We start from the raw sequence: 12976 nt of genomic DNA on the forward strand, positions 1-12976 counted from the left end.
TTCTATGTGATCTTACTGTTATAGACAAGGTTGTGGTTCTGTCTGTGATAGACATCCCTACATACACATAGCCTCCTTCCTTATGACAGCACATCATAGATGAAGCAAGCAGGTGTGCTGGTAAAACAGAAGCCTTCTGTGATACCTAGGAGCTTCTACCCATGCCTTCTGGCTGCTCGCTACAGTGCAGACCTCAGCCTGTATTGGAGGATCCTGATGCAAGGTCAATGGCCGAAGACATATTAGATAATTAATTGTCAGTTTTTCAAAAACCTCTTGAAGTAATTTTGCACGTGGTGTAGCTTCAGTATACAGTAATGAGCGTTCAGGGTTACTGTAATCAGAAAGATTTTAATATATTTTTATTTTGCTCATAGAGACTTCCAGTTTGGACATATGGATGGCAACGATTACATTAATAGTCTACTTATGGAGTAAGTCTCTTTTTCTTTCTGTGGCCTTAATGCCATTTACATATTGTGCTGTATTGCTGGGTTCATAGACACAGGTAAGCCTTTTACATGCCATGTTGGTTCAAAATACTAATCCGCACAAGGTACAGTAGGTACCGCCTAAGGCTACTTTCACACTTGCGTTTGGAGCGGATCTGTCTGGTATCTGCACAGACGGATCCGCACCTATAATGCAAACGCTTAGATCCGTTCAGAACGGATCCGTTTGCATTACCATGAACAAAAAAATAAAAAAAAATAATTTTTTTTCTTCATGGTAATGCAAACGGATCCGTTTTGACTTTACATTGAAAGTCAATGGGGGACGGATCCGTTTGAAGATTGAGCCATAGTGTGTCAAATTCAAACGGATCCGTCCCCATTGACTTCCATTGTAAGTCTAGACGGATCCGTTTGCCTCCGCACGGCCAGGCAGACACCCGAACGCTGCAAGCAGCGTTCAGGTGTCCGTCTGCTGAGCGGAGCAGAGGACAGACGGAGCCATACTGATGCATTCTGAGCGGATCCGCATCCACTCAGAATGCATTAGGGCTTGTGAGAGCCTTTAAACGGAACTCACAAGCGGACCCCCGAACGCTAGTGTGAAAGTAGCCTTATACTTAATGGATGCAACATACATTGTAATGACAAAAGTATTGGGACATCTCATTCTAAATTCTCAGCCTGGTAACGGACGTTAAAATAAAACAAAAACTAATTTTATTGCGGATTCAATACTAAAATCTGGGGCAGTACAGCTCACCTAAAGTGTCAAATGCAGGCTAGGGTGCAATAGTTAAATATAAATATTCCCTGCAATCCTATTGCTCCCCATAAGGTGTAAGGATACGCTAACAGTGTGTCAGCACGGTAGTTTTCCACACTGGTATACACGTCGGCTATGTATCAGCTGCTACAAAGAGCAGCAATCACGACCAGCCGTGCTAGTAAACAGCCCAGTCTATACCAGTGAGGTTTTAGGCAGTAAGTCAGCGCTCACTTAGTAATAGTGTTACTGACGTTAGGCGCCGATATTTGCCCTACACATATTACCCTGCCTGTGGAATACTATACTAGATGATGCTTCACCATGTCCACTCAGGATGTGAACCTAATAGTTGCTCAACGCGTTTCTACTGAGGGGGTAATTCCCCTGTGTCATCAGGAGCAGATATTAATAATGGCTGCAAAGACAGAAAGTGCTATCCGCCACTGATGGTGTGCGGACAGCATGTATCCGGCACTGGAATGGCCGTACGCACCCTCTTCGACTGCGGGCTTAAATGCCCAATGCCCCGCCCCCTGGGTGTGAGCTTGTGGCAGCCGGCCAATCCGGAGTGTGGGTGGGTTAATCACTCCACCCCCAGAGACCGGCTAGTCACTGTATCAGATGACAGCCGGGGGACGCCCTCGAGTAGCACTCACAGGTAAGCAGGGGGAAATTAAAAGGCGGCCGTATACATATACTCTGCAATTACACATTGGTACGCAAATTGAGGGCAGGCTCAGAGAGGGTGAATACAACAAAAGAAAAAAATATATAAAAATTTACCCAGTGACATTTGTTCAAGCGCCGATGGTAGATCTCTTAGATCACAGTAATTATGATGTCCCTATGTCAGTGATAGTCAATTATGACACATATAAGGCCAATGATGGGACATGTCAGAAAGATGGTGTACCCAAGAAGCTTCATATCACCGTGCACATTCGTTAATATTGATGCTAATACGTCCCATTTACCAGGGGCACTACATCCAGCTCCATATAGATGAGTAAATCCCTGCTGTTTTAATAGGGACATATAAAACACATGGACCAGGGCCTCTAAGGTCACAGCCAGAACTTGACCATTAAATAAAACATGCAAACGAGATCGCCTCATTCTGTCCTTTAGGGCACCTGGTATCCAAATCGAATATCCACTGTGCCTCTTTGTGCGAAAGGGTTATGTCAATGTCACCTCCCCGTGGAGATCTCTTTACACTCTCGATGCCCTAGAACCTGACCGCTTTTGTGTTACCATCGGGGTGTCTTTTCCATTTTTGATGCCAGACAGATGCTTACCAATCCTTTGTCTCCACTCACGTTTGGCCTTCCCCACATATTGTATGCCACATTGGCAGGTCAACAGGTAGATGGTCTTACAGTTAATGAAGGATTTAATGGAATACCCATTCTGAGTCGTTGAGCTCACAAAGGAGGACCCCCTCAAAATGGAGGCACATGCCACATATGACTCACATGGATAGGTACAGGTTACGGTGCTATGAAGCCGTGTTGTTTGAGCCGGACTGTGGTACAGGCTGTGCACCAATCGATCACGTAAATTCTAACTCTGGTCTGATATAAGATCACGTATATCAGGATTCCCCAGTTGTCTTGAACTATATCACGTACTTGTCGGTTGGCCTTGTCATATGTCCCTATAATTCTCAGCTCATTGTCCTGTTGTCTGTCAGTTTTGGGGTGTAATAATTGTGTACAATTTGAACTCGGAGAGTGGTGGTAAGCCTGTTTGATAATGTCTTGCGGATAACCCCATTTAGTAAACAGAGTTCTTAGATCCTGGGCTTTCTGAAGTCTCCCAGCTCGGAGCAATTGCGCAATGCCCTCAAATATTGCCCTTTTTGAGATTTTTATTTATTTATGGTTTTTAGTGCTAACAGATGGCCACTCTCCCATCGCAACAGATTGTTAGTAGCCGTCTTTTTGTGAAACATATTTGTAACTATCTGCCCCCCACTATCCAAAGAAATAGACAGGTCTAGGGATTTGATGCATGGGGCATTAAAGAGGACACACTAGTTTAAAAACGAAAAACTAACTATATCAGTGGGCAGAGCGGTGCCCAGGCTATGAGCTGTGCGCTGCGATTGGCCAGCGCTGCAGCAAGGGACACGCCTAATACATAAAATCCATCCAGCACAACAGAGGGAGCTGCAGACACCCGAGCCTATACCGGGCGAACGGAGCGGCCCTTAGACATACTAGTAAGTGCAGGGGGACCCCTGGGCACCGCTCTGCCCACTGATATAGTTAGTTTTTAGTTTTTAAACTAGTGAAAGGTCCTCTTTAATGTCAGAGGTGAAAAACAAGCCCAGTTGGTTGTTATTTAGTAAAAAATAAAAATAGATATAAATGTATAAATTACACGTTTTACTGAATCTTTACCCACAGAACTATATATCAACAGCTCTTCCTGCTCTATAACATGATGATTTCAGATTGCACTGTATTTTGTATTGACTGGTTCCTTTTAAATGGTCATTGTACTGTCAACAAGCTTTGAGTAAATCAGTAGTAAAGGTGAATATATGAAACTTTGAAATATATTTTATCAGAGCAAAAAATAAAATAAAATGATTCTTTCTTCACTTATCAGGCTTCTTTCCTCCTGCACCTATTTAATCTGGGAAACCTGATAGAGATGTAGCCTGCAAAAGGGAAAACTGATGTAAAATGCCATATATGAATTGCATAATGGCAAGTTATAGCGTTATTCCCCATGCATCCACACGTGGCAGCTTATTCTGAAATGTCACCTGAAAAGCGTGGTATGCCTTAATATATTTTGATTGTATCTGCTTGCAGTGAAGTCCAGGTGCCAACTATTGTTGTACTCAATACCTCCAATCAACAGTATTTCCTTCCTAACGAGAAAGTTGAAAATATCGAAGACCTGATTCAGTTCATTAACAGCATTTTGGATGGAACAGCAGAGGTGAGCTCGGTATACATATTCCTCTCCCACCGCTTCACAGATCTGTTCAAGAACTTCATACAGATAATCCTTGATTTTTAGAAATAAAAAACAAATATGAGGCTTGAACATTACCTAGTTAATAGTAGCCCCTTCACGACCACAAGCCGGTGGACTGGTCCCTGTGTCTGCTTGACACAAGTACGTTTTGCTCAGGCATCTGGTGCACACGCATTGATATGTACTTGGACGAGTGTCATCCGTCTACATAGACTGCATCTATTCGTGAAGGGGATGCATTTTTTTGTTAAGTGGTTAATTGGTTAATCAACATGAATTGTGCTAATTGTGCTTGATTTTCAAGTATTCTCTATTTTGAAGTTTTATGCTTAAATGTCTTGGGTTTATATAACATCCATGAAGGGCATGAATTTTAGGTTGAATTAGGAAATATAGTCTGTTTTCTTAGTGTTCTGTTTCATAAAATTTCTAAGGAACTTTAGACACGGCAAATAGAGAACTACTCAGACACTGGGACACTATGAAATATAGACCGGAACCCTTTGAGTCATGTCTGTGTGTCTACATGTATTGTTTCCTACCATCATGCTTCTGATTGGCTGCTTCAATAAATACTTGTGATTGGACATATTCAAATTGATGGCTAAAGGGGGAAATGGGTTAGACCCACAATGTACAACTACTAAAATTAACTCTACGGGCGTTGCCCGGTAGAGAATTCGTTAACCAGGAAAGTGTCTGGGTCTTTGATTCTTAGGTCGACTGCATCCCCATGGAACATGGAGAGAACTTATTAAGCAATTTGAATTTCATATACAAGCGAGGTGTATGTCCTAAGTTGCAGTGACAGTGCTCTGCTGACGTTGTATGCTGTGCACATATTTTACATCGCTATACTCCGGACAATTAGAGAAGTATTTTTTTGAGTGGTAAATATTACTCATTGAACTACTTTAAAGGACAGGTCTTTAATTTCAGATCAGCGGGGGGTCTGTCATCTGGCACCCTTGCCAATCAGCTGTTTGAAGAGCAGGCGACGCTTTATGCAAGCGCTGCTTCCTGTTCATTACACTGCCCGTCGCAGTGAGTACTTGTATTTACATTACACTGCCCGTCGCAGTGAGTACTTGTAATTACATTACACTGCCCGTCGCAGTGAGTACTTGTAATTACATTACACTGCCGATGCAAAGGAGCTAACGTGTAGTGTAATGAAGAGGAAGCAGTGCTCGCATGGAGCGCTGCCGCCTCTTCAAACAGCTGATCGGTGGGGTGTCGGATGAGATATGGATGACCTACTGTATCCTCAGGATAGGTCATCAATGTAAAAACCCTGCATAACCCCTTTAAAACACAGCATGAAAAGAAAAATTAAGGAAATGTACTTTTTCCTATATTTGACCATTTTTCCATCTAAGACCTAGAAGACCTACGAAATGAATTGATATCCATTTAAATTTTGAATAATAAGAAAGACCAATGTGTCACACCTAAAAAAGAAAGAAAACATATAAGGGGTAAAGTAGAAAAAATATAAATAAAATCACCATTACAGTGCAGCATCCTAAAAGGTAAAACCTCCTTTTTCACGAAGGGGTTGATAAGTTTGCCATAGTTTTGGTTAATTCTTGACCATGATCAGCAATACTTTCACAGTGATTCCCACTTAAAGCCATGATCAGCCCTATTAAACCAGGCATACTGCCTGTTAGGATTGATCATGCTGATTGAAATAACTCTGTACCTGTTAGCATTGTTGAGTAGTCTCTGAAGCCATCGGCGCATCCACTTCCGGATTTAGTGACATTATCTGCAAGCAGCAGTTCTATAGCGAAGGTGCAGAATTGGTCAGCCACAGGACAAGACAAGATGTCTTTCCTTGTCAATCAACTGTCAGGGGGGAGTGTACCGGGGCATGCTAATTGACATACGGATAAAAATCCACCAACACTAAAAGGTACAAAGTAAAGAAATAAATTGTTTTGAGGAGCTGAGTACTACCTTGCCACTCTTACAGCTACATCCATGGCGTCCTTGCAGATAAGATCAGCTTTTTTGAAATATGAATGGAATGATGATGGTGACATCGCTCTCATTCAGGGGCTATTAGGAACTAAAAGTGGTCCCATGCTGTAGGCGGGTCCAAGTTGACCGAAGACGGGGCAACACAAGTAGGCAGGGACAACGGAAGTAGCCAGGGCCTGCAATACCATAGCGCAGCACAAAATACCAACCCACATTATACAACTGTATGACCATCCTGAGCACGGTAATACAGTTGCGTTCAGGAGGGTACCTGTGGCCGTTAAGCATCAGATCATTATGTACCTGTCCTGTGGCCATCAGGAAGGCTTGAGTGGCCCCCTGGGAAATTTTCCTATAAGGTCTATGGCCAATCCGCCCCTGCTCTTAATGTCCTTAAAAATAAATATATGAAACTCTAATATATACCAGAGTGGTGTGTATAGAGACTACAACTTGCACAAACCAAGACCCCAAGTTGCTGCGCTGATACAAACAAATGAAACAAAAGTTTTGGCTTTGAAATTTTGATGTGAAAAATCAAAACAACTTATGTGATCCTAAAGCTCCAAAGTCCTCTTCTAGAGTCAGGTAGAGGAAATGAGCTTGTACATTAAGTGCCTCTCTGAGGAGACATTGCTGAGCACTCAGCCTCTGCCTCCTTATCCCACCAATGGATGGGAGTTTCATCACACTGACCCGCACCAATGACCCACACCTTTTGCCTTGTTCATGTGTGCGTTTAAAATAATAATACAGTCCCATATTCAGCAGCTAGTTGAACACTCTGGAATTTTCTTTTTTATTTTATTTATTTTTTCCAATTTTAGGCTCAAGGAGGCGATGGAATTCTGCAGCGCATTAAAAGAATTGCTTACGATGCCAAGTCTACTGTTGTAGTAAGTGAAGGGCATTCTGGGGTTATACAACTACTAGTGTTACGTTAACAAAAGTAATAAAACTAAAGAAACTAACTTTACAGCTGATAGATCAGGCATGCTCAACTTGCTGCCCTCCAGCTGTTGCAAAACTACAACTCCCAGCATTCTCGGACAGCCTACAGCTATTAACCTAGAGCAGGGCATTAAGGGAGTTGTAGTTTTACAACAGCTGGAGGGCCGCAGGTTGAGCATCCCTGTAATAGATGATGGGGGAGATTTATAAAAACTGCTGCAAAGGAAAACTAGCTTAGTTGTCCATAGCAACCAATCAAATTTAATTTTTCAGAGATCCCCGATGTGTTTGCTGGTTATGATTGGAGGACGTGTATTTGCCAGTATATTTAAAGGGAATCTGTCACCATGATCTTGGATTATTGTCTGTAGTACTTCATGAATATTACTGAAGAGGAAGAGTCCAATTATTTTTTTTTATTTCCCTATTGCCCCCCCCATTCTTCCGCTGTCGGCTCTCAAAGTTGCCCAGAAATCCATAGTCAGGATTGCTGTGCATGCGCTCAGGAGTCCTCCCTATTATGTTAGTCCTGACTGTGTATTTCAGACCAGCTTTGAGTGCTGTCAATGGAGGACAGTAAGAGAATAGCGATGTGGACTCCTGCAGCTCTGCAGATAATAGTCCAAGATCATAGTGACTGATTTCCTTTAAATAAGTGCATTTGCTTAAAAAGTTTTTTCCTCTCAATTTCTTTACAAAAGAGTTTTTGTGGTGGCGCAAAATTTGGATTGTTTCTAAGCATCTTATGAGCAATGTAAAGGATTTCTCTTGGAGGATGATGTATCTGGAGAAACTCTTTGAAAAGTGCTAGTATAGTGGTGAAACCCCAAAAAATTTCCACAAAAAACTGGAAAGGAATTTTTTGGTGAAGGATCTAATTATTTACATTTTTATGGTAAAGCTTAGGAGAATATTTAGGCTTGCATTTCTGTACAGCGAGTATTCCTGTCGTGCTCTATAAATGTTGTTATGCTCAGCATTTACATTTACATTTTTAAAAATCTGGTGTGCAAAGCTGCTGTGACCACGATCTGCATCCTTAAACCTTCTCTGTTCCTCCAGTCTGTGTTTAAGAGTTCACCCCTGCTTGGGTGCTTCCTCTTCGGTCTACCACTGGGTGTCATCAGCATAATGTGCTATGGAATCTGCACAGCCGACTCAGACGATGGCTCGGAGGAAATGACCCGAAAAGATGTCATTGATCCAAATGCGTCAGATGAGGGCAGCGATGAGGAGCATGACGAGGACAAAACTAGAGAGAACTCTTCAGAGGTGACGGACGAAGACCAAGAAGAAAAGGATATTATGGAAAAGAAGATAGATTAACTTTTATGAAAATTGGATTAACTAGGATTCCAAAAGAAACTTATTTATTAAATTCAACCACTGACACAGCTTTATTAAAAAAAAAATATAGAAAATAAAAAAGACAGGACTGCTTCACTGATTCTTGGCATGCAACTTCATTTTTACGGCATCAAGACTATTTCTCATACGTTCTAGAATTTAATAAAAAGGCTTGGAAAATAGAAGACAAATATAGACCTTTTTTTATTTTTTTTTATTATAGCACATTCCTCAAACTGGTTCATTCTGTTTGTGCTCAGCTCAAATTCTAGAGTGTTTGTTCAGGCATCTGGGAGTTTTTGCTATTTGATTTATTTTATTACGTTTTACGGCTATTGAAATTAAGCATTGTGCATTTTTTTTTACAATGGTGTAATTGGAAGGTTATGCACTTCGCTTAACCTCCTTAGCGGTAATCCCCAGTGTGGCTCGGGGTCACATTACACTGTAAGCAGTTGTAACCCCGAGCCACACTCAGGACCACCATGAGTTAATTTGAACGGCGCACGGATGCATGCGGTCCGGTCACAAAATTAATGAAGATATCGTACCGCCAGGGAGGTTAAATCAGATGGAAGCATATTTGACATAAATCTATGTTGCAACTTGTAGCACAATTCAGGTGTGTTGAATTGATGACTCATAAGCAAAATCCTTTATTCTAGGGTTTTTCTTGATATGGTTGATTAATTGAGAATGTTAAACGTATAGTTTCTACTGTATATATGTTTTTTTTTTTTATTGTTTTACTTGGCTATAGCTGTCTGCCTTAGCAGTAGGGCTGAAACGATTACTCGAATTAGGATACTTTCACACTTGCGGCAGAGGATTCCAGCAGGCAGTTCCATCGCCGGAACTGCCTGCCGGATCCGTCAAAACGTATGCAAACTGATGGCATTTGTCAGACGGATCAGGATCCTGATCCGTCTGACAAATGCATTGAAATGCCGAATCCGTCTCTCCAGGGTCATCCATAAAAAACGGATCCGGCATTTTAAAAAAATATTTTTGCGGGTCTGAGCATGCGCGGACCGCAAAAACGGATCAGTTTTGCCGGAACACTCGGGGCCGGATTCAGCATTAATGCATTTGAATGGGAATAAATGCCAGATCCAGCATTCCGGCAAGTGTTTCGGAATTTTGGAGGGAGATAAAACCGCAGCATGTTGCGGTATTATCTCCGTCCTGAAAAGGCAAAAAGACTGAACTGAAGACATCCTGATGCATCCTGAACGGATTGCTCTCCATTCCGAATGCATTAGGATAAAACTGATCAGTTCTTTTCCGGTATTGAGCCCCTAGGACAGAACTTAATGCCGGAAAAGAATAACGCTAGTGTAAAAGTACCCTTAATCGATTAACTCGACACAAAAAAATCCTCAAATCGATTGAATCAAATCGCTAATTCGTTTGTGCCATGTAGCCACAGAGTGTGAGTGAAGAGCTTGCTATTACTCATGCTCTGTGGTCACCCGCCTGCTCGCGCAACGCTGCTTTGGATCCTGACGTACACACATCGTCAGGACATTTTAGTTCACTGGCTGGGCACTGATGTCTAGGAGGGGGAGTGGGAGAACTGATGGCAGTGGGGGGAGCTGGTGGCATTGGGCGAGGAGCTTATGGCAGTGGGAGGGGGAGCAACTGATGACATGGGGAGCTGGTGACATTGGACGGGGAGCTGATGGCACTGGGGTGGGGGAGAGTTGATGGCACTGGGGTGGGCGAGAGCTGAAGGCACTGGGGGAACGGAGCTGATGGCACTGGGGGATAGTGGAGCTGATGGCACTGGGGGGAACTGATGCATTTGCGCTGATCTCGCAGTGGGGAACGAAGGGTGTTAGGGACTGATGGCAGGGGGTCTGATGAGTTTTTATAAAGGAAAACAGTCTATTAATTAATTTTCATTTTTTCTTATTAGAGTACTTGATTAATAGTAAAAATAATCGGTAGAATACTCGATTACTAAAATAATCGTTTACTGCAACCCTACTTAGCAGTGTGTACCCAACCCTCAGCATAGAGAAAGGTAGATAATAGAAGTGTTTCTCCAATTGGTACAATTGCTTATTTTTCTGAGGAGCGGGAATATCGTGTGCAGTGTCTCATTTTGAATTCAAATCTGTGTGACCATCTGTTTGTGTAAATGGGCCTTTAGAATGGGTTTACATACTATGATTTGCATTCAATTACCGTATTTCCCACATGATAAGACTCACCGGATGATGAGCCCAGGTTTAGACAACATAAAATTAAAAAAATAATGTTTTCTACTTATTAAAGCTTCTCTTATGATTTAATGAAGTGGAGGGGTCAATGTCAGTAAAGCCGTGTACTGCAATATTCCATGATGTCACATGTGGGTGGGGTCAGATGGGTAGCGCAGCTTTACTCATTTTCCTGCACTTCCCGTCTGGCCGCACATCAGTGATCATGGAAGGTTCTTGCAGTGCACAGCTTCAATCTCTCAGCTTGAGGAGGACCTTTGGTGTGAGGTTTCTTTTGTTTTGTTTTATTTTCACTTTCACAATCCTCTGCCGCATGTGCTGAACGATCAGCCTTCTCTCCTGCCTGCTTGCGCACACTTCTCTCATTGATCAGGCAAAGTGCTCCCTATATGAGCTGTGTGCCAGATCATTAAGGCATCAGTCAAGAAGGTCTGTCACGGCTTGACAACTACCGACTATAAGACGCAAGCACTGTTACCAAGTTTGTTTGTTTTTTCCTTGATAAAAAAGTGCATCTTATGGTGTGTGATATATGGTCATTCTTATTTCTCCTTGTCCAAATTACCCCATAATGATTTTAAATTGTTCTGTCATATTTCATAATTTTAATACATGTGTAATATGCACCTTATTTGGACATGTTTGTCACCCTCCATTAGCCTGTAGTCCCCCTTTCCGAGCCTGCGTGTTTTCTAAAAATCGTTTAGAACTGGCTTCTCTCACCAAAAATCAGTCTGAATTGAAACGAGAATATTCAGTGGTGAGGAGTGGGAAGTTGTATCAGGATATCGGAGTGCCTGTGTGCTGTGAAAGTGGAGGGAGGAGGGGGTGAGTTAGTCTCCCTGTGCCAAACTTTAGATGGGGCTGCATGAGGTGGAGACATCTGATTGGCTCAGAGCACACACCAGGAACAGTCCACCCAGCGAGCATGAACAAGAAAATGGAAGATTTATGTACTGTAGTTGATGCAGATGGAAGTAAAAGACCCAAAATATGCGGATTAGGCCTCATGCACACTTTTTTTGACTGTTTTGTGATCCTCAAATCTCAGTTTAGCAAAACACAGATCCCGGCCGTGTGCATGCCACAATTTTTATTCAGGCTCCTGTAGAAATGTCCTATCCTTGTCCTCGAAAAGAACAAGTATAGGACATTTTATTTTATTTTTTTGCGGGCCCACGTAACGGACATATGAATGTGGACATTGAACTGAATGGGTCCGCATCCAATCCGCATTTAACGCTGTGTACATGAGCCCTTACACACTTTTCTTATCTGTATTATGTCTAACAGATTTACAGCTGTTATTTTGTGATAGTTAAGCTGACATTAAAACAATGAAATCAAAACTGGTACAAAGGTGAGCTTCCAACTTGGTGCAATCGTTAAAAATCATAATTTAATTGGAAGTCGTTAACTGTATAAAAAACAAAATGTGCTTTTCTTATTCTGTGAAGAAATATATGGAAAGCAGCAAAGATAGTTATAAAATAAGAAAATAAGTCACACTTACCTTACCTATCCCTCCCCCGCTCAGGTTTACGACTTTTCCGAGTACTTCGCTAGTTTCTACTTCCTTCACAAATTGACCTGTGACTGATGCAGCCAATTACTGGATGCAGTGGTCACATGTTTTTGTGGAGAGGGAACAGGAAATAGAACCGAACAATGAACCTGTGAGGGAGACATCTTTGATTATTTGATAACCTTTTAAAGGGATCACCATGAAGATGTGAAGTAATCTGCAGGCACCATGTTCTAAAGCAGGAGGAGTGGAGCAAATTGATCTATAGTTTTGTGGGAAAAACTTGTATTTTATTCATTTAAATTCCTGCTCTTTCTGGGCTTTGAAGTCCAGGAGGCGGAGCTATCAGTGATTGACAGCTATCTCTATATACACAGTCATAGAGGGAATGTCAATCACTGATGGAACCTCCTCCTTGATTTCAAATCCCAGAATGAGCAGGAATTTAAATGAAAAATTTAAATACATGCTTTTCCCACAAAACTATAGATGCTCCTGCTCTATAACATGCTGCCTGCAGCTGAAACACCATAGTCAACAGGACGGGTTCCCCTTAAAGAGGACCTTTCACCAGAATAAAACATCTAAACTAACTATACAGACATGTAGAGCGGCGCCCAGGGATCCCCCTGCACTTACTGTTATACCTGGGCGCCGCTCTGTTCTCCCGGTATAGCCTCCGGTATCTTCATAGTTAGGCTCCACCCAGGGGAACCTGCCGGCGTCT

At 42.2% G+C, this 12976-nt stretch overlaps 1 protein-coding gene across 1 annotated transcript in view; it reads left to right on the top strand.

The window, feature by feature from the left end:
- The window catches only part of TMX3 (thioredoxin related transmembrane protein 3), a 79681-nt gene extending 70746 nt beyond the window's left edge, over positions 1–8935 (top strand). Inside the window, exons 13-16 of the mRNA XM_044294590.1 lie at positions 378–434; positions 4047–4176; positions 7029–7097; positions 8215–8935. Of these exons, the coding sequence (XP_044150525.1) occupies positions 378–434; positions 4047–4176; positions 7029–7097; positions 8215–8478 (520 nt within the window). The 3' untranslated portion in view covers positions 8479–8935. The remainder of the gene's footprint in view (positions 1–377; positions 435–4046; positions 4177–7028; positions 7098–8214) is intronic.
- Positions 8936–12976: the final 4041 nt, after the last annotated feature.

Source organism: Bufo gargarizans, chromosome 5 (assembly GCF_014858855.1).
Source record: "Bufo gargarizans isolate SCDJY-AF-19 chromosome 5, ASM1485885v1, whole genome shotgun sequence".
Classification (NCBI taxonomy): domain Eukaryota; kingdom Metazoa; phylum Chordata; class Amphibia; order Anura; family Bufonidae; genus Bufo; species Bufo gargarizans.